The sequence below is a fragment of the Moschus berezovskii genome, chromosome 2, assembly GCF_049115385.1.
Source record: "Moschus berezovskii isolate FMDL1 chromosome 2, NW_MosBer_1.0, whole genome shotgun sequence".
Taxonomy (NCBI): Eukaryota; Metazoa; Chordata; class Mammalia; order Artiodactyla; family Moschidae; genus Moschus; species Moschus berezovskii.
In genome coordinates this window covers 134062941-134085847 of record NC_142461.1, presented here as the reverse complement: position 1 = coordinate 134085847, position 22907 = coordinate 134062941, and the positions used below count along the sequence as shown (strand labels likewise).

The 22907-nt window shown below is 41.2% G+C and overlaps 1 protein-coding gene across 3 annotated transcripts in view; it reads right to left on the bottom strand.

The window, feature by feature from the left end:
* The window catches only part of MFSD6 (major facilitator superfamily domain containing 6), an 86115-nt gene that overhangs the window by 50115 nt on the left and 13093 nt on the right, over positions 1–22907 (bottom strand). For 2 of the 3 annotated variants that reach the window (XM_055398606.2, XM_055398608.2), the window contains exon 2: positions 9516–11124. In XM_055398606.2, the coding sequence (XP_055254581.2) occupies positions 9516–11071 (1556 nt within the window). In that variant the 5' untranslated portion in view covers positions 11072–11124. Of the gene's footprint in view, positions 1–9515; positions 11125–11903; positions 12027–22907 lie in introns of those variants that run through there. The other variant, XM_055398607.2, reaches the window with a different exon arrangement.

Here is a 22907-nt window from a genome sequence, read left to right as displayed (position 1 = left end):
AAATTTAAGTGGTTTTTTTTTTTCTATACAATTAGGCATATCCATAAAAGTATGTATAACTTTTGAAATGTATTGTTAAAATTTGCATAAGTGTACCAAACTGTGTATTATTTTGCTTTCTCCCCCATTCAACATAATGGTTTGAGAGCTTTCTATGTTGACATACTGATATAGTCCATTCCTTTTCTGCATAATATTCCATCTTAGGACTATCCTACACTGGATGCATCTATTACCAATTGATGAATATTTAGATTGGTTCTCTTTCTCACTGTTAGAAAGCTGCAGTGACCAAGTAGCACCTTTGTACTTGTCTTTCTGCATGTGTGTAAAAGTTTCTCTGATGGCTCAGATGGTAAAGAATCCGCCTGCAACATGGGAGACCTGGGTTTGACTCCTGGGTCGGGAAAATCCCCTGGAGGAGGGCATGGCAACCCACTCCAGTATTCTTGCCTGGAGAATTCCCACGGACAGAGGAGCCTGGCAGACTACAGTCCATGGGGTCACAGAGTCAGATACAACTGAGTGACTAAGCACAGCACACAGCAAAAGTTTCTCTAGGCAGGTAAATATCTTAAAATGCAATCATCAAGCCATAGGAAATGTCCAACTTGTACATTACCATGGAGTGCTGATTGGTCTCCACAGTGGTTATCAAGCAACATAATCTACCAGAAGATTGGCTAAATAATAATAATTTAAAGAAATCAAGAGAACTAATATATGCAAGTCACTGTTCTAAGCAATTAATGTGCTTTATCTCATTTAGTTTTCATGAAAAAAAAAGGTTAATACTAATGATATTCCTACTTAGAGATGATAAAACAGAGATACAAAAAGTTATATAACTTCTCCAAGGCCATATGGTTCCAAAAGGCATCAGTTCAGTTCAGTTGCTCAGTCGTGTCCGACTCTCCGCAACCCCATGAATCACAGCACGCCAGGCCTCCCTGTCCATCACCAACTCCCGGAGTTCACTCAAACTCATGTCCACAGAGTCGGTGATGCCATCCAGCCATCTCATTCTCCGTCGTCCCTTTCTCCTCCCGCCCCCAACCTTTCCCAGCATCAGAGTCTTTTCCAGTGAGTCAACTCGTCGCATGAGGTGGCCAAAGTATTGTAGCTTCAGCTTTAGCATCAGTCCCTCCAATGAACATCCAGGATTGATCTCCTCTAGAATGAACTGGTTGGATCTCCTTGCAGTATAAGGGACTCTCAAGAGTCTTCTCCAACACCACAGTTCAAAAGCATCGATTCTTCGGTGATCAGCTTTCTTCACAGTCCAACTCTCACATCCATACATGACCACGGGAAAAACCATAGCCTTGACCAATCAGACCTTGGTTGGCAAAGGAATGTCTCTGCTTTTTAATATACTATCAAGGTTGGTCATAACTTTCCTTCCAAGGAGCAAGCGTCTTTTAATTTCATGGCTGCAATCAGCATCTGCAGTGATTTTGGAGCCCAAAATAATAAAGTCTGACACTGTTTCCACTGTTTTTCCATCTATTTCCCATGAAGTGATGGGACCAGATGCCATGATCTTTGTTTTCTGAATGTTGAGCTTCTAGCCAACGTTTTCACTCTCCTCTTTCACTTTCATCAAGAGGCTTTTGAGTTCCTCTTCACTTTCTACCATAAGGGTAGTGTCATCTGCATATCTGAGGTTACTGATATTTCTCCCAGCAATCTTGATTCCAGCTTGTGCTTCTTCCAGCCCAGCGTTCCTCATGATGTACTCCACATATAAGTTAAATAAGCAAGGTGACAATATACAACCTTGACGTACACCTTTCCCTATTTGGAACCAGTCTGTTGTTCCATGTCCAGTTCTAACTGTTGCTTCCTGACCTGCATACAGGTTTCTCAAGAGGCAGGTCAGGTGTTCTGGGATTCCCATCTCTTTCAGAATGTTCCACAGTTTATTGTGATCGACACAGTCAAAGGCTTTACAGCTTTAAACACACATACGCGCTCTCTCACACACATCTGGTTCTTTTATGGGAAGATAATTATATTGATCCACTATAAACAGACCTAAGCTTCAAGCTATTTTCCAATCTAAAATACCAAAAAGGGAGAGAATATATATATCTAGTACCAAGAATGGAAACTTTGAATATTTTGCTGTACTTCCTTAGAGAAACAAAATGTTACAGATAAATGGAGGGCTTCCCCTGTCCTCTTTCTTCCCCAACCAGTCCCTTCTTTTTATGTCCTGTCCAGAAACCTAGGGCTATATGAACTCAGGATGCATTTTCCCTCCATAAATTTAAGTGTTTTTTTTCCTATACAATTAGGCATATCCATAAAAGTATGTATAACTTTTGAAATGCATTGCTAAAATTTGCATAAGTGTACCAAACTGTGTATTATTTTGCTTTCTCCCCCATTCAACATCATGGTTTGAGAGCTTTCTATGTTGACATACTGATATAGTCCATTCCTTTTCTGCATAATATTCCATCTTAGGACTATCCTACACTGGATGCATCTATTCCCAATTGATGAATATTTAGATTGGTTCTCTTTCTCACTGTTAGAAAGCTGCACTGAGCAAGTAGCACCTTTGTACTTGTCTTTCTGCATGTGTGTAAAAGTTTCTCTGATGGCTCAGATGGTAAAGAATCCGCCTGCAACATGGGAGACCTGGGTTTGATTCCTGGGTCGGGAAGATCCCCTGGAGGAGGGCATGGCAACCCACTCCAGTATTCTTGCCTGGAGAATTCCCACGGACAGAGGAGCCTGGCAGACTATAGTCCATGGGGTCACAGAGTCAGATACAACTGAGCGACTAAGCACAGCACACAGCAAAAGTTTCTCTAGGCAGGTAAATATCTTAAAATGCAATCATCAAGCCATAGGAAATGTCCAACTTGTACATTACCATGGAGTGCTGACTGGTCTCCACAGTGGTTATCAAGCAACATAATCTACCAGAAGATTGGCTAAATAATAATAATTAAAAAAAATCAAGAGAACTAATATATGCAAGTCACTGTTCTAAGCAATTAATGTGCTTTATCTCATTTAGTTTTCATGAAAAAAAAAAGGTTAATACTAATGATATTCCTACTTAGAGATGATAAAACAGAGATACAAAACATTATATAACTTCTCCAAGGCCATATGGTTCCAAGAGGCATAGTCAAGCTCTAAACCAGGCAACATGCCTCCCAGTCCATGCTTGTAACCACTATGGCCACTGCCTTTCATGAATAAGGCCAGGAAGAGACCTTTCCCTGGGGACTGCAGCTATTTCCCTTCTCTATTCTTGCTCTTGATCCCTGTTTCTTTTGTTCCTTGTCCCTTTATTTTTCCCTCTCCCTTACTCACGTCTCAACACGTCTAGAAGACCGTGGCTCAGGTGATGGCACTGGAGGGGCGCTCAGAAAGGCATTTGCTCCTGAAGCAGGTTCCAGTATCACACAACTCCCCATAAACACGAGGATACAAGGGTACCTACTTCAAACCATAAAACAGAGCCCAGCATTTCAGTAAGACCAGAAACTCAGAACAGAACCTTGGAGACAAGCACAACTGACTTTCCTCAGCCCATCTCTCTCCTTCCACAACAAGGTTTCCTTGCTCACTTTGCTCATGTTCCTGGTTTTAACGACCCCAAATCTGTATTCCCAACCCTAACCTCTTTTTCGGCTTTTATAACAGCCAGCTGTCTGTTAGACATTCCCACATGGATGTTTCGATTTTAAGGTAAACAAACCCATCGCTGGATGCTGATGGACTTCCACTGTCTCTTCTATCCTGTCTCTTCTTCTCAAATTTCCTCCTGGATTTGGCAGACCCACTGCACCCAAACAGAAACGCGAAGGTCTCCATATCACTTCTCACATCAGACCATTCCACTGATTCTACTCCCGCACACACTCCTTCCCTCCACTTCTGCTGCTACTGCTGTACTCAAGCTGTGTCATCTCTCACTCGGACTATTTTAAGAACCTTCTCAGTGGGCTTCTGCTTCAAAGTTCCCCAATGCCTTGCAAATAAATGAACACCTGTGGCTCTCCTCTGCTCCGAACCTCGCCACAATGCCCTACTACACCCAGGATAAAGTTCCTTTCCTAATCCCAGCTCCCATTTGGCCTTAAATCTCCCCGTCTTTTCCAACCGCCTTCCTTTTAGTGTTCATCCTTGCATCCTATTAAACTGGGTTGTCCAGGCCTAAATAAACTCTTCAATTAAAAATTTAACAAGTATACAGAGTTTTGATTTTTAAACGATAGAATAATGGTTACTCTTTTAAATCATGTTTAATTCAAACGAGATGGTTGAATGGCATCACCAACTCAAAGGACGTGACTTTGAGCAAGCTCCAGAAGATGGTGAAGGACAGGGAAGCCTGGGGTGCTGCAGTCTGTCGGGTCGCAAAGAGTCAGACACGATGGAGCGACTGAACAGCAATGACAACATGAGAGATGAGCCTGATCTTTTTCTTCTATTGTGGTGAAGTCATTGAGTAAATAAATGAAAATAACATTCCATTCAGAAAAGAGAAGGAAAAAATGTTCAGGTCCATCCTCTGTTGCTGTTGTTTTATTTTTTAAATAAAGAATTGAGTTATTCTATTTCCATTCTTGGCCTTCACTGTGGCGATTGTCAGTATAAGTTCTAAGCAGTTAAGGACTGTGGATGTCAGAATATAATCAGCGAAACACGGAAACCCCCAATCTTAATTCAGGGTGGTGAGATAGGTGGTTAGATAAACGGTGGAAGAGCAGAAGCCAGAGAACCTGGAGAAAGCTGCAGACAGCCTCCACAAGATCTAGGTCTGGAGGTTGGAGGGCGGCGGCCGTGTTACCAGAGCTCCAGGTCACCCACAGCATGCAGAGCCACGGGTGAGCGGTGACCTGACAGGGCAGGAGGACTCGCGGGTGCAGAGGAGGCCGGGCTGAGCACCGAGGGAGGGAGCTCAGCACATGGAGCCACGGCTGCAGAGCGTGGCCCTCAGTCTCCAGCTGAGAACTGGTCAACACCTGCATCTGAGCAAACCCCCGAAGCCGGGGCAAGAACCACGTGAAAGGATCAAAGGGAACAATCTCCAAAGTTCACTCAAGATGAAAGAGGGAAGGTTCTTCCCTTTCTGCACACCCTCTTATCCTCCACCTGGGCCTCTCACCAGCCTGGCATTACCACCCTGGCTGGAATACCTAGGGGCACACCCCCAGATGGTCTAAGGCAATTGGTCCAAGTGGAGCTGGAGCATCAGGAGTTTTAAAAGCTCTCCCAGTGTGAGTCTACTGGTTGAGCACCACTGCAGCAGACCAGGAACCCAGACTGTGGAACCCAGCAGACGAGGGCTGGAGAAGCAGCTGGTGGAAGCCTGCACCTCTCCTGCGAGGTGCGGAGAGGCCCCGAGAGCCACGGGGTCCAGGATCAACGACAAGGCCGGAAGAGGCAGGTAGAAACAAGGGAGAGGACACGAAGCAATAAAATCACAGACACAGCCCCTCATCTCCAGCTCCAGGCCGGCTCCCCTGATCTCGCCAGCTGCGGTTCCCCCCCTTCCGATGTTGACCACCGCCTGGCTGTTGACAGCCTGCTCACACTGCCCCACACATCCTCAGCGTGGGCTGGCGTCTGCAGCGCCCGCCAGGAATATCTGTGTGCCTCCTCTTGCTAGTGGCATCATGTATTTCCCTCTCTCCTCCCTAAATGACCAGCCGACTCATTTGGATACTTAGCAACTATTTAGCAGTAGTTAATGGGAAAGGTGGGGCTTCCCTGGTGGCTCAGAGGTTAAAGCGTTTGCCTCCAATGCGGGAGACCCGGGTTCGATCCCTGGGTTGGGAAGATCCCCTGGAGAAGGAAACGGTAACCCACTCCAGTATTCTTGCCTGGAGAATCCCATGGACGGAGAAGCCTGGTAGTCTACAGTCCACGGGGTCGCAAAGAGTCGGACACGACTGAGCGACAGAACGGAACGGAACGGAACGGAATGGGAAAGGTTGGGGGCGGGAGGAGAAGGGGACGACGGAGAATGAGATGGCTGGATGGCATCACCGACTCTGTGGACATGAGTTTGAGTGAACTCCAGGAGTTGGTGATGGACAGGGAGGCCTGGCGTGCTGTGATTCATGGGGTCGCGGAGAGTTGGACACGACTGAGCGACTGAACTGAACTGAATGGCTAATAATGGTTAATATATTATCGCTTCCAGATAGTATTTGCATGACAAAACTGACTGAGTATAAGAATTTCAGGTCAAAGTCAGAATTGCTTGAGTAGATTTTTGTGTGTCCCTTAAAATGTAAATCAATTTGAATCACATAACATAGGTGATGGCCTAATATTAAATAGTAATGATTTTTGTTGTTCTTCTTAGTCATTCAGTCATGTCTGACTTTTTGTGACCCTATGGACTTCAGCATGCCAGGCTTTCCTGTCCTTCACTATCTCCTGGAGTTTGCTTAAACAAATGATTAATCGAAATGTATTTTGATCACAACTCTACTCATGGTTGCTGAAACATTCAACAAGGTGAATATAGCCTTAAAATACATTTATATTTCTAGATAAAGAAATCTAGTCATTGTCATTACATAGATTAGCCTAGAAATGTACTTGCTGTAAATACCAAAGTCGTGTGGTTTTGAATCAAAAGAAATTTACTTTTTTAGTGGAAATAGGAAGCATTATCCTATTTACCTGAGACAGCCACTTTCCAGAGAGGACAGAATCCAAGATCGAAATCAGAAATCATTTACTCTGCGTGTGTTTAGACTGATAGATATGTTAGTCAATGAAAAATGGGGCCCAAACTGCAGAACTGTTACAATAGTAAGTGGTTCAAAATTGGACATGCCGTTTTAAAATTATTTTCTGGTATGATGGTTTCTTCACTGCTGCTGCTGCTGCTAGGTTGCTTCAGTCATGTCCAACTCTGTGTGACCCCACAGACGGCAGCCCACCAGGCTCCGCCATCCCTGGGATTCTCCAGGCAAGAACACTGGAGTGGGCTGCCATTTCCTTCTCCAATGCGTGAAAGTGAAGTCGCTCAGTCGTGTCCGACTAGTAGCGACCCCATGGACTGTAGCCCACCAGGCTTCTCTGTCCATGGGATTTTCTAGGCAAGAGGACTGGAGTGGCTTGCCATTGCCTTTGAGAAAAAAACAAAAAGAATTTTTAAAAAGTAGATTTTCATAAGTTTATATAAAATCTACTTTTTAAAAATTCTTTTTTTTCCCTCAATTTCTTTATTTTTAATTGAAGAAAAATTACAATATTGTATTGGTTTCTGCCATACATCAACTTTTGACTACATTAGGATAGTTACAATTTTTGTGGTTATGCTGACTCCTATAAACAAACCCCCATAAGATAGTCACAGAATACCAAAAAACATGTGTGCATATATACGGGCCAGACAGATCTCTCCTTATGATCCTACAAGGAAAACATAAAGGCCATGAATTCATAGAAAGGTGATTTCTGTTTATCAGCTAACACATGATAGTCTTCCAATTAAAAAGTAAAACTGTCATCACTACATTTTTAAGCCCTCAAATCTCAACCACCACGAACCGGGCTCCAAAGATTCTCACCAAAAGAAACATATCCATTCTACCTAAATATGTAGGCATAATCTCACTACAACTATCAGAATCTTTTAAAAGTAATTAATTCATTTCAATGAACAGGATAAAAATCCAAAAGCAGTAAATGACCACAAACTGATGGAATCCCATTAGGCTTCTGGGAACAACCATGTGACCACAAGAACCTTCTTCTTCCTTTACATCATTAAAGGAAAAAAAGATGCTTTTGTATGTAAAACTAGAAAATTAAGGTTAAGTGAGTCATTAGTTTTTACATAATGAGATATTAGCGTTCATGTGATGAATTTTTATGTAATGAGTTCTCTCTTAAAAAAAGAAAACACAAGTGTAAAGTTTATGTAATTACCAAACCTAATAGTAAACCCGCTAGGGTTCTATCATAAAGCTCTATACTTTAGACAAAAGGCAAAGGTATAAGAGAAATTACTTTTCTTAGCATGTGAGAAGGCCTTAACAATTTCTGTGAAAATAAAACCTACATGCATACTCTGTACTGAGTCGACATTCAATTAACATTATTGAGTGATTAAATCATGATATCTAGGAAAGCCACTCATGAGTAAGACCTGACAAGGTACCTTTCTGGGAATAAATGGCTGTGGTTTTTAAACACACTATTAGGTGAGGGGAGATCCTGCTCATACAACCCAACCAAGCTGAAGAAATTCATCACTGTGAGTCTAATTCATCACAGCTCGGAGAACATAAACATGACCTGGACAAGGTTAAAGGACAACCCCAGACCATAATATCCCAAGGCTCTTTGCCGACTGATCCCACTGAGTATGCCTCAGGGACCCTGTGTCTCTGTGGCTGTCCATACAGTGCCTGACTTTGTTTGTGACAACAAAGGGGTCAAAGATTTGAGATGGAGAAGGAACGGGACACAGCCTTCCAAAGCAAAATCAAACAAGGAAAAATAGTCACAATTGTATTGGGAAAAGAAAGATTCTAGGTTGAAACTTGACATTAGAAAATATTTTCTTCAGTTAGTCAAAGGGATATTAAAGGAAAAAAGATCGATGTTTCTCAGATCTTACCAGTATCTATTTCTCCTTTGTAATTTCTCATAGAAACAGTAGATTTAAAGATTACCACATACACACAAACACACATGGTTGCTTTTAATTACAGAAACTTCAAATTTTAGGGACAGACATGCCATGCTTTTCTATGAGGTTTAAGTGTATCTGGCTCCACATTTTAGAGCCAACAGCAAAGCAGAAAGACATAAAGAGCAAGGTACTATTCAAACAACTTCAGACAAACATTAGTAGTAAGAAACATTATATAAAAAACACTAGGTATTTATAGATTTTTTGCTTCAAAGGATTACATGGGAAATTTCAGGTGGAAGAAAGATTTTTAAGTATCCCATGTTTTCATGGCAGATAAAAATGCAGAGACCCATGTAATAATCAGAAAAAATTATATAAGATGCTCTTCCACGTAATATCATGGATTAATGATTTTGGGTCGCATCACAGCCTTATTAAATATAATAGACATCTTCAATACACCATACAGTCAAGCTCTTTCTGCATCAGCAAGAGGCGGAGAATAACTGAAGGCGGAAAAAACATAATCCTCTTTATCTACTTAAACCCTTCTTCACAAATGCCTTAGACAGCTGGACCCTTCAAGGTCCACGGAGTAACAGTTGACTAAGTTGGTGCTTTTATACCTGAAAACGTTTAATGTAAGAGTCTCTTAGCATACAGAGGGGAAACATCCTATTTTGAGATAATTCAACTAGGCTCATCATTTCCTTTCTTTTGATTCTATTTTAAAGAGAAAGAGCAACAAAAATCCCCACTCCCACCTAAACCTTACCCCCAACACAAATGATAATATCCTTAAACGCGCTCAAAGGAGCTCTAAACTATGAAAAGATGACGCTCAACTGCTGAGGGGCAGCAACAGCGGGCATGCTCTTACCTGATGTGGCCAATCAGTTCAATAAGCTTGTGACTGAAAAAATAAGCTGTCAGCTCAGACACATGGCTCAGGACTGAACAGACCCCAAAGAGGGTTGTTGTTCCATTCAGGTCCTCCAAATGCCAGTAGAGAAAGGTGAACACGAAGCCATATCCAAAACCCATAAACCAAGCCACGAACAACACGGAGCCGTACTGCACACTGCAGAGCAGCCTGATCAAGTCCCAGAAGCTGAAGGCCCGCGAGTGGCTGGGGGCGGGCGGTGTCTCCTCGGAGGACCCGGCGGAGCTGCTCCTCTCCACCTGAGGGATCTCCACCTCCTTCCCTTTGCTCTCAGCGTTTTTGAAGTGGCTGTAGCGGAACCGGAACTGCGTAGCAACAATCAGAGCCATGGTCATGAGAACCCCGAAGACGAAGAAGACGACCTGGTAGTTCCGGTACTCGGGCGGCTTACACCCCTTCCCTTCGATGAGCACGTCGATGTGGGTGTAGTCGATGCCGATGCCCACGGACAGCATGGCCAGGCCCCAGCCCAGGGAGCCCCACATGCGCTGCAGGCCATAGCGGTCTCTGTGCTTTCCCAGATACTGGAGTGTTACTGTGTCCACAATCGTGACGGAGGAGGCGCTGAAAAACTCGCCTATTATAACAACTACCAGGATCACCAAGAATATCGCCTCCACTTCTTGCTGATCATAAACGAGAGTGACTTGGTCAGAAGGCGCAGACTTGGTGGTGGTGGCCATGGAAGTGGTTGTCTCCCTGGTTGCGTGTCCTGGTGGGGCAGAGGAGGTTGCAGTGCTCGGGTTCACGGTCACAATGTGGTCAGTAATTTCATCAGTCTGAGGCTGCAAAGTGGGTGCACTGGTCTTGTTTGGAGCTATCGAGAAGATGACAGTTTCTGTGACGTTGGGCCCTGCTTCTGACATCACTGGCCCATCATAAGGAAGCAGGTGCCTTTTCTCACGAATTCTTGGGGAGGTGGTGTTGAAAGAGACAATGGAGGAATTCATCGGCAGGACGGTGAATGGGTGACTTGAATTGGTGGGATGAGCTGTCGGGGGGATCTTTGGTACACATCGCAAGGTAGCGGGTTTGACAAATCCGATGCCCAGGTTGAATAAAACCCAACACAAAAGAGAAAAGAGGAGGACGATTTTGCCTTTTTTAAAGCGATCTGCAACTACACCCCAAAAGGGGGCACTGCAGAATTCAATGAAGTATCGAATACCTACCAGCAGTCCACTCTGGCTGGGTGACATTCCCAGCTGCTTGTAATACACAGGCAAAAGGGGGTAGAGAGAGCCATATGCAGAGTAAAAGAAAAAATAAAAGACCTTGGAAATGAGAAGATCATTGTTTATTTTAACGCAGTGTTTCTCTATCCAGTCTACTTCCTCCTCAGGAATAGCAGCTGTTTCAGACGGGGATGGCGTTTCATTTGAAGGTGGCTCTGGTTCCCTGGAAATACCATTAAAAGGATCAGCAAGCACGTATTTTCTCTTCTGTTCCTCTTCATCATCGGTTAAGATGGCGACTTTATCATCTGTCGCCATGGCTTATCATCACCATCAGAAAGTTGACGACCTTCAAAATTTTGGCTGTTGATCTGTAAAGTAAAATTTAAAAGAAGGCTTAGTATGAAAATGATAACATTTAAACATAAGAGTTTCACCTTGTAGGAAACAGAGGAGTTTCAAACTACAACTAAAAATAATAATTGTGAGAGAGGACTATCACCATTCACTTGCAGCCATACAATAATGATAAGAAAAATAACTTCACAAAATCAAGTACTCTCTCTGTGGCCACTGACTGGTGATAATTACATCTTCTAATGGTTCCCTCTTCAGGTTCATTCTCAATCTTTTCACTGATTCCTAGGGAAAATGTACAAATAATAGGGATTACGTCTAAACCAAACAGAGGGTAAACAGTATTTACAGTTTCTCGGTTTTACTTTTCAAACAAATCCACTGCACTATGAAGTCTAGAATGCTTAGAAAATAAAGGTAGCTAAAACCATTTCAGTTTCTGGGAAAGAAACAGAAATAAACCCTTAACCTCAACTACAAGTGATGAGAAAAAGGGACCCAGTCGCACATTTGCATCTGCAGTTGGCCACTACAGTCATAACAATGATATCCTGATAAGGAAGTAGTCTTCATGCTGCTTATGTTACAGACACTTTCCAGATGTGCTTTTAAAGACTGTAGTTTAACAAAATGTCAGAAAGATAGCAGACAGCATTTACTGAGCACACACACTGCACCAGACAACACTGAAAGATCTTTTAATGTGTCAATTCACATTCACCACAATATCTCTATTGTCTCCTCCATTTTACAGATGGGAAAAAATGAGGCGCAGTGAGTTTAAATAACTCACATGTGCACAGCAAGGATCTGAACCCCAATATTATGACTTTAGGCTTCCCACATGGCTCAGTGATAGAGAATCCACCGGTCAATGCAGGAGACGCAGGTTCAATCCCTGGATCAGGAAGAGGCCCTGGAAAGGAAATGGCAATCCACTTCAGTATTCTTGCCTGGGAAATCCCATGAACAGAGGAGCCTGGGAGGCTACAGTCCATGGGGTCGCAAAAGAGTGGGACATGACTTAGCAACTAAAACAACATTATGGCTTTAGGACATATACTCTAGTATACCACACTGAACTTCCAAATACCACATTTTGGATAATAAAGTGCTATTAAATCTTTTTATGAGACAGGGTGTTTCATGTGAAAGATAAACAATATAACAAAGGCATAAACTTATCGGAATGATGCCACATTCCCCAGAAATTCCTTTTATTCTATTATACAAATGATTAAAGAGTCAAAAGGTCTTGCCTGCATCAAGATTTGTCAAGGTGCAATGAGTATATTTGGATGTAGGAGGTGTACATATTAAATACCTATTGATTCCTTTCATCTTCTTTACTAGAGAGAAATAACTCCACCCTTTGGAATACATTTTGCTCTCCCTTTTCCCAAAATGAAAAGTAAATTTCTGAAGATCTTCCAAAATCATGCTTGTAAACATTTAAAAATCTCTACCTAGCTCCAGGCAGACAGTAGAAACATAACGTAGTGAGGCCTGTGTAATAAGTCAAATAGGTAAAATTATCTTTTACCCCCAAAAGTCAGGTGTCAACATAGTTATAAGCTTTGAAAATGTTCATACATTTCTCTTTTTTAGGTTTTTAAAAAAAATTTGAGGTAAAATTCATGTAACAAAAAATGAGTCATTTTAAAGTGAATCAGTTCAGTTCAGTCGCTCAGTCGTGTCCGACCCTTTGCGACCCCATGAATTACAGCACGCCAGGCCTCCCTGTCCATCACCAACTCCCAGAGTTCACTCAAACTCATGTCCATCGAGTCGGTGATGCCATCCAGCCATCTCACTCTCTGTCGTCCCCTTCTCCTCCTGCCCCCAATCCTTCCCAGTGAGAGTTGGACTGTGAAGAAAGCTGATCGCCGAAGAATTGATGCTTTTGAAGTGTGGTGCTGGAGAAGACTCTTGAGAGTCCCTTGGACTGCAAGGAGATCCAACCAGTCCATTCTAAAGGAGATCAATCCTGGGTGTTCATTGGAAGGACTGATGCTAAAGCTGAAACTCCAATACTTTGGCCACCTCATGTGAAGAGTTTAAAGTGAATAATTCAGTGGAATTTAGCACATTCACAATGCTGTACAACCATCACCTCTCTCTCTAGTTCCCAAATCACAGTTTTCTTAATCATACAGGAAAACGTTTTTTCATCTCCCACAAAACTTGAAGGAAAAGCAGAATCCAATCCTCCGCTGCCAGGCTGACAGATTTCCCCAGTGTCTCTACTATTTTCCTTTCATCATTCGTGCCTCCACCTACTCAAGTCAGCACCTCTAATTCTGTGTCATCACCTGAAAAACACATTCTCCTTTGGACTTATTTTCTAAACTAATTTCAGTTTGGGCTCAAACTTCAAAGAAATATTTGTCGTTCTTAAAATGTATAAAAATTACATGACACTTCTGGTAAAAATGGCAGGCTGAGCACATCTGTTTTACTGAGTCCCTAAACCTGACTCAAACAGCAACACCAACAAATACCCACGCTTTTAAAGCCATCATCCAAGCTGTGAAAATTAAAAGGTACACAGTAGCAATAAAATAAAATTCTGGAAGCCAAAACATAGACAACTGGTAAATAATGGTGAATCTGAGAAAACTGAAACCCTGGTTGACAGTGGGGAAAGCCAAGAAGAATAAATTACAATTTATTCCTGAGAGTCCCTCAAAGGCTCATGGGTTGGCCATATTAGGTTTATCTGCAAGTAAGAGGGTATGTGTTTAAGGAGGGGTTGCTGCTAACAACAGAGTTAACGGAAAATCTGGACCAGTCTGGAGTCAGTGCAGAAGGCTCAGTCCCCTTCTCCTCTCCACCTAGCTAGCCAATCAACTAGAGGCTATCCGTCTGGAGAGGATGAAACGGAGTTCTTGAGTCAGAGGACCAGTAACAGTTGAGCGGACAGGTGCCACACTGAACAGAGCGGGCGCTGATTAACACACACATCCTAGATTCACGCCCTGGCTTGGACCCCGAGCCCTACCCCACTTTCCACACCAGGATCTCAGAGGCTGGAAGGTTCTTCCCTGGAGAATCTGACCAACCCAGAAGAAATGACCTCTCAATCATGATACTGAAACCTCCCCAACGAAACAATCCAACCAAAGCACTCCACACAGGAGTTCAGGGTCTTAACAAGCCCTGTCACTAAATGTGAGCAGTCACCAAGAATTACAAGACATTTAACAAAAGGCTCTTACAGGAAAGATGGAATCAAAACAGACAGGGAAAAAAATTAATACGAAGAAAACAGAAGTTCTATGAGGAGGAAAATAGTTCTTAACTATAATATTACTATTTTCATAAATAAGATACATACATGTTACAAATATGCTTGAAACAAATGAAAAAAACAGAAAGTTGAAGAACAGAAATAATAGAAAGTCTCAGCAATGTAAGAAATATATATATAAAGAAAATCAAAATGGAAATGTTAGAACTGGAAAATACAATAACCAAAATACAAAAACTCTATGGATGGACTCAACAGCAGAATGGAGGAGAGGGAAGAATCAGTGAACTGCAAGTGTAATAGAAATTATACAATCTGAACAGCAGAAAGAAAATAGATTGGGAAAAAAATTAACAGAACTTCAAGGACCTGTGGGACTATAACAAAAGACTGAACATTAATGACATCAGAGTCCTTGAAGGAGAAGAGAAATAGAGCTGCGCTGAAGTACTCAAAGAAACAAAGGCTGAAAACATCTCAAACCTGGCAAAAGACATAAACCTACAGATTTAAGAAGCTGAATGAACTAAGGACAAGTGAAACCCACCAAGACACAACATAGTCAAACTGTAAAAACCAAACACACACAAAAATCTTGAGGGCAGCGACAGAAATCACAACTTACCAACAGGGGAAAAACCATTCAAATGATAGCATGTTTGTTTCTTTAAAACCAGAAACTAGGGACCCAAGAAGGAATACAATAGTTTTTAAACGCTGAAAGAGAAAAATTGTCAAGTAAGAATCCAGTATCCAGAAAAAAAGACAGTCCAAAACCCAGGAGGCTATGGACCAATATCCCTTATGAACACAGACAAAAATCCTTAACAAAATATTAGGAAGAGAATTCGGCAAGAAGAATTGTGCACTATGAGCATGCGGGATTTGTCCCAAGGAGGCAAGGCTGCTGCAGTACTTGAAATTCAAACAATGTAATCCACCACAGAAACAAGCAAAGGAACACAAAGTATCATGGTCCTAATAATTGATGCAGAAGAAACATCTGACCAAATTAAACACTCATTCCTGAAAAGTCTCAGAAAACTGGAATAAAAGGGATCTTCTTCAACTCAGCAAAGATCTCCTACAAAACCCCACAGGTAACATTACATTTAATGGTGAAAGACTGAATGCTTTTTCTCCAACATAGGGAAGAAGGGAAGATGTTCTCATCACTCCTTAGTGATGGAAGTTCTAGAAAGTGCAATAAAGGGAAAAACAGGAAACACAAAGTATATAGATCAAAAAGGAAGACACCGTCTCTGTTTACAGTGGCATGATTGTCCATGTAGGAAATCCCAAGAAATCTGAAAAGCTTCTAGAAAGAAGAAATATTTCAGTATAAATTAATAAAACATGTACAGGACTATATGCTGAAAAACTGCAAAATGCTAGTTAAAGAAATAAATCTGAGTAAATGGAGAGCTATATCATGTTCATGGGCTGCAACACTCAGCACAGTAAAGACTTCAGTTTTTCTCAGATTTATATACAGTTTAACACAGTCCCTATCAAAATCTCAGTAAGGCTTTCTGGGAATTTGGGCGAGATGACTCTAAAATTTTTTTGAACAGGAAAAGGAATTAGAATAGCTAAAGCAACATTGAAAAAGATTTATCACTTAGCCACATACTAATCAGGACTGTGTGATACTGGCAGAACAGACACACAGGTAAGTGGGACAGAGCAGAGGGCCCAAGAATAAATCTACACAAACATGTCCAAGTAATATCTGACAAAGATGCAAAAACAATTTGGTGGGAGAAAGATGATTAGCTTGTCAACAAACAGCGCTGGTGCAGTTAGACATCAGCAGGCAAAAAACAAACAGTTCATACGTTATATGAACACTCACTCAAAATACATCATGGGTTTAAATGTAAAACTGTAAAACTTTTAGGGAAAAAAACCCCTAGATTCTAGTGCTAGGCAAACAGTTCGTAGACTTCATACCAACAGCATGACTCATAAAAGGAAAAATTGATAAATTAGACATTATCAAAATTAAAAACTTCTGTCCAAAACCAACACAATATTGTAAAGCAGTTATTCTCCAATTAAAAATAAATAAATTTTTAAAAAATTAAAAATTTTTGCTCTGGGAAAGACTCTATTAAAAGAATAAAAGAGAACTTCTCCTGGTGGCCCAGTGGTAAAGAATCTGCCTTCCCATGCAGAAGTGGCTTCAATCCCTGGTCCAGGAAGATTTCACACAATGAGGGGCAACTGAACCCACTCACCAGAATGAAGACTCATCACAGCCAAAAAAAAAAAAAAAAGACAAGCTGTAGACTGGGAGAAAGTATTTGCAAGCCACATATTCAACAGAGGGCTAGTATCTAGAATATGTAAAGAATTCTCAAAACTCAACAGAAAATATACCAAACAATCCAATTAAAAAACAGACAAGACATGAAGAGACATTTCACCAAAGAGAATATATTGGATATACAGATGCAAATAAACTTGTGAAAAAATGTTCATTGTCACTAACCATCAGGAAAATGTAAGTTAAAAACATGATATTCCACTACATATCTATAAGAATGGATAAAATAAAAACAGTAACAACACCAAATTCTGACATCAATAAGGAGAAATTAGATCATTTATACATTTATACATTGCTGTTAGGGATGTTAAATGGAACAGCCACTCTGCAAAGCAGTTTGGCAGTTTCTTATAAATTTAAACAGAGACTACCGTGTGACCCAGCAATTTCAGTTTTGGGCATTTATCCCAGAAAAGTGAAAACTTATTTTCACACAAAAACCTGTTCACAAATGTTTATAGCAGCTTTATTTGCAATAGCCAAAACCGGGAAACAACTCAGGTGTCCATCGTGGATGAACGGTTAAACAAACCGTGGCACCTCAATACCACTGAAAATTGCTCAGCAATGAAAGGGAAGAAATGATTGATGCAGTAACCTGAATAAATCTCCAGAGAATTAAAAAGAGTGAAAAAAGCCAATCTCAAAAGAGGATGTCCTCCATGATTCCATTCCCAGACCATCCTAGGAGTGACAGAATTACTGACGTGGGGAACACAGAAGAGACTGCTGGGGCTCGCCAGGGAGGGTGCGGGAGCGAACAGGAGGGGCTAAGAGGCGCCACGGGAGGGTCTGGTGCCCTGGGAGGGCTCTGCATCCCGACCGTGCCACCGTCAGCTGTCATCCTAATGGGTTTGCAAGACGTTCCCACTGGGGGAAAGTGGGTACTGGGTAAATGGGCTATCTCCGTATTATTTCCTATAATTGTATGTGAATCTACAATTATCTCAGAATAAAAGAGGGTAAGTTTAAAAACTCAAGATAGCAGTTACCCTGGGGTGAGGCAGTAGCTAGACGAAGTTCTGGGGTCCTGATAATTGTTTTCTTTTTTAATCTGGATCTTTTATTAAATGGAAGTGTTCACTTTATAAGAAGTCAGTGAACTATATTATTTTTCAACAGAAAATCAACTTGGGGGGGTTGCAGTGGGAAAGGGGCTCAAGAGGGAGGGGATATATATACATATACACACACATATACTCATGGCTAATTTGCATTGTTGTATGGCAGAACCAACACTGTAAAGCAATTATCCTCCAATTAAAAATAAAATTTAAAAAATAAAGTGAAGCACAGAAAACAAAAATGAACTTAAAGACTTAAAATATAAAAAGAAAAGAGATGAAAGTAGATGAGAAAAGACAATTATAGGATCACCCAGAAAGACAGGTATCTAGAAAACTGGAACTCCGAGACAAAACAGAGAAAATGAAGAGATGGGAATCTTTTAATTCAAGAAAATTTCTCAGAACTGAAAGATATGAGTTGTCTGAAATGACCATGGAGTACTTGACACAGTGGATAAAGCAGACCCAAGCCAAAGCACATGAGCAAGCTTTCAGAACTCGAGAACAATCGGATGGCCCTACAAACTTTCAGAGAACAAAATGTGTCACATACTAAGGACCAGGAACCAGAATGACTTCAGGAATCTCAGCAATAACCCTGGAAGCTATTCCCAACCAAATCATCACTCCAGTTTACAGGGGGGAAAAGACACTTTACATATGCAATTTCTCAAAAAACAAATGCACCTCTCATATATCCTTTCTTAGGTTGAGCACCGCCAAAACAAGGGAATAAAACAACAGAGAGTAAGACATGGAATTTAAAAAATAAGAGAACTAACACAGGAGAGGCAAAGGAAAGATGGTGTGATGGTGACCAGAGGTCCTAGGATGATGCAAAGGGCAGGTGTCACTGCGGCAGGTCTGCAGGCTCCAAGCAGACGCTCTGGCAGCAAAGCGACACTGACAGAATACCAATACATCTGAATGTCCTAAGGTTAGACCATGGGTGAGAGTTTAGGGATTAATAACTGGTAAGTGTAGAGAAAGGTAAATAAAATAAAACCCTACAAGAAAACAAAAAGTCGCACAGGAAAAGACAAACAATCATACTTCACTATCCATACATGTCTCAGCTCCATGGGTATAGTAAATGTAAGCAGTGACTACCACACTATTCAAATTGCCACGTAACTATATGAAGAAAACAGGGAATTGAGAAGGCTGAATGGGCATGGAGAGCCGAGGCAGGATGGACAGTTAGCTCTGTATCTTCCACTGTGGGAAAACAACAGATAATGCCTTCATTTAAAAACCACGAACTCAGAATACAAGCTTTTTATTTCAAAACACACTGGTGAATATCAAAATAATCACCTTAAAAGCAGAGAATGTATTAATATTTGCCTCTGAGAGAGGAAATGAGGCAAGATGGTGTAAAAAGTCTAATTAAAAAAAAAAAAAAAAGCCCTGCAAACTTGCTCGGTTTTTTTTAAAGCTTTGTATATACATAACTCAATTTAAAAATAAAAATCAAAGCTAAAAAATAATTACACAGTCATAAGAGCTTTGTCTTGTTGAAAGATAATAATCAAAAGCAGTTACTAGTATCCTTCCATCACAGACTAAAAAGAGTTTTCAGATTTGTACAGATCAAATTCTAACTGCATGAATCCTAGCCAGGTGGCCTTTATTTAATTATTCTCCATCAATCAACTGCTGATTCTATAACAAGTAGGTCAGAGAAGGACACAAAGTTGCCTTTAAAAAGCATAATTTCTAAATTGTTCAAGGGATGATGAAGAACTAATGCCCAAATGTTAATTCAAAGTTGCAAAATATCTTACATTGGGAGGTTGACTTAAACCTTGATGAGTGACTTCCCCCTAAACCATGCTTTCCTCTCCATCAGATTCAAATGGTTTTTGATTAGCATAAGGTTATGAAAGGTTTCTAAGTAGTTCTCACAGTTTCAACCAATGCAAAGTGAAGAAAATGTTCATGAATATGACATTCAGTACCTGTTATATGAATGCCCCATTCAGTAACCTTTTTATATGAATCTCAAATCTAAAAATACAAACAAAAACTTTTCGTTTCAACTCAAGATATTAGTGTTTAGACTCTAAAATTTTCAGGTCATCCTTAGATACTGAAGAAAAGGAACTGAGATAATCCACACTGTGAATACAGAAACAAAATAAAGTATAACATCTGTAGACTGGCTCCAAATCGGGAAAGGAGTACATCAAGGTTGTATATTGTCACCCTGCTTATTTAACTTATATGCAGAGTACATCATGTGAAATGCTGGGCTGGAGGCAGCACAAGCTGGAATCAAGATTGCTGGGAGAAATACCAATAACCTCAGATACGCAGACGACACCACCCTTATGGCAGAAAGTGAAGAAGACCTAAAAAGACTCTTGCTGAAAGTGAAAGAGGAGAGTGAAAAGTTGGCTTAAAACTCAAGATTCAGAAAACTAAGATCATGGCATCTGGTCCCATCACTTCATGGCAAATAGATGGGGGAACAGTGGAAACAGTGAGAGACTTTATTTTCTTGGGCTCCAAAATCACTGCAGATGGTGATTGCAGCCGTGAAATGAAAAGACGCTTGCTACTTGGAAGGAAGGTTATGACCAACAGCATATTAAAAAGCAGAGACATTACTTTGCCAACAAAGGTTCGTCTAGTCAAAGTTATGGTTTTTCCAGTAGTCATGTATGGATTGAGTTGGACTGTGAAGAAAGCTGAGCGCTGAAGAAGTGATGCTTTTGAGCTGTGGTGTTGGAGAAGACTCTTGAGAGTCCCTTGGACTGTAAGATGATCCAACCAGGCCATCCTAAAGAAAATCAGTCCTGAATATTCATTGGAAGGACTGAGGTTGAAGCTGAAACTCCAATACTTTGGCCACCTGATGCAAAGAACTGACTAATTAGAAAAGACCCTGATGCTGGGAAAGATTGAGGGAGGGAGGAGAAGGGGACGACAGAGAATGAGATGGTTGGATGGCATCACTGACTCAATGGACATGAGTTTGAGTAAGCTCCGGGAGTTGGTGGTAGACAGGGTGGCCTGGCGTGCTGCAGTCCATGGGGTTGCAAAGAGTCGGACAGGACTGAGCAACTGAACTGAACTGAACTGATAGCCACCTGTGTAATTAAAAGATCAGGAACAAAAAAGAAACAAATGAACTCCCCCAAAACCTCTGTGTTTTAATAAAATTAAAATGTGTCCCAAAGCAGGACATGCTTTGGCTGACTTAGATTACATTTAATTTGCCATAAGGATTGACAGAATAAGTATAGGGAACAGTAAGAACATTTATACATTGGATAAAGTACTTATTCTGTTCGCAAACCTAGAAGATATTTTGTTTATTTAACAGTCCATCAACTTGAACCCATTAAGCTAATATTTTGTTTTAAACTTCTGAATCTTGAAGATTTTTTAAAACAAACTTTTAAAAAGAGAGAAGACATTTTAAATTATAAGCAGAAACAAATCGATGAACTTCTCTGAAAATCTTTATTATAGGTTTGCAGTCAACCCTACTTGGATGAAGAGGGCAAGGGGGGGCTGTAGTTTTTCAGAAAATCAGAAAAATTTTCTCACCTGGCACTCTCTAATGATAGTAATCAACATCATTACTGTGAAAACCTGGAAAGGCATTCAGCTAGTATCTACACCAAGTCATTAAAAAATAGCAGGTATTTCTGAATTATTGATGAGAGGTGATGAAATCATTCTTGTTAAAATTGATAGCTTTCTTCATTAAATATTTAAATTCAAACTGCTAATACATATACTGAGTTATCCACAAGTAGATGAGTATGGAAGTGGATTCAACTTTTGAAGAAAAAAATCTTAAACCTGAATATATTACTTGGAACAACAAATGCCAAAGGTCAGATCTACCAACACACCATGATGATGTGTGCTTTACTGTAGCAGTGCCATAACCGTCGGTGATGGAGAGGAAGCTACCCTTGGCTTACCCAGAAGGGAGACGTTCCCTCCAGGCAACATTGCTCTCTTAACGCGATGCTGCCCAGAGACCAGAACTGAAGCTGCAGGTGGGGAAACCCACTTCCTGAACTCTCAAAGCTAGCTCTACCCTGGCAGCTCTTATGGACCACTCACTAGGCTTCTGAGGAACTCGGATCACAGAGCAGAACTTTAACTGTGGCTGCAATTTATTCCCAACACAGACATGGAGAAACCGCTGTAAATGAGCCTTAGCATCCTGGTATTCACACACGATACTGTGAACCGTTCAGTCCACCCACCAGTGTTTTCCAGAATAGAGTTTTCCTTAAAGGCACAGCGCTCAGTGTCAATTCCAACAGACCTTTTCTCAATAAGGACTGCTTTAGCATCTGCTACACACTGAGCCACCGTCATGAAAAAGAAACACAAGGTTGGTTTTGTAACAGTTCCACATGCTGCAAGGGCATGAAGGTGTGCAAAGGTGAATGAATGGTGTGGGATCTGCCTCTTCCTCTGGGAGCATTTTGACATGACTCCTTTATGGCTGCATGATATTGTGAAAGAACCAAAGCAGTTCTAGTCTTGTCAACCCTGTTGAATTCTCCAGGGTCCAACTGGAGCCCTGCGGGTGCTCAGTGCCACCCACAGACTCTGCACAACCCTTTCCAGAACCCAGAACCTGCTGTTTCTTGTTAATTCATGATGGACCTTCCCCAATCTTGTGGCAAAATGTGTCTTCTAGGGGACAAACTGATCTATATGGTGGTTAATTCATAGCCTGCAGCTGCCCACTTTAGACAACATTTTTGTATTTTAATAACAGCTTAGTGGGCTATATTATTCTCACTATTATTACTAAATAAAACACAACACTTAAACAACACTTGCTGTGGGCTTAAAATGGACTAACTCATTATTCCTCACAACAGTTCTCTGGGGCAATATGATTACTTCCCCCACGTTTCAGATGAGAAAATTGAGAAACAAAGAAGGTAAATAATTACCCCAAGGGAGTAAGTGGCAGAGCTGGGATTCAAATCAAGAAGTCTCATCTCTTAGCAGTTACTGCCTCTTGATACACTGGGCAGCTACTAGACAGGGAGCCAAAGACCTGGTCTTGGGTCTCAAAGACTTCCTAGTTAACAGTTCAGTTCAGTGGCTCAGTCGTGTCCAAATCTCTGCGACCCCATGAATCACAGCACGCCAGGCCTCCCT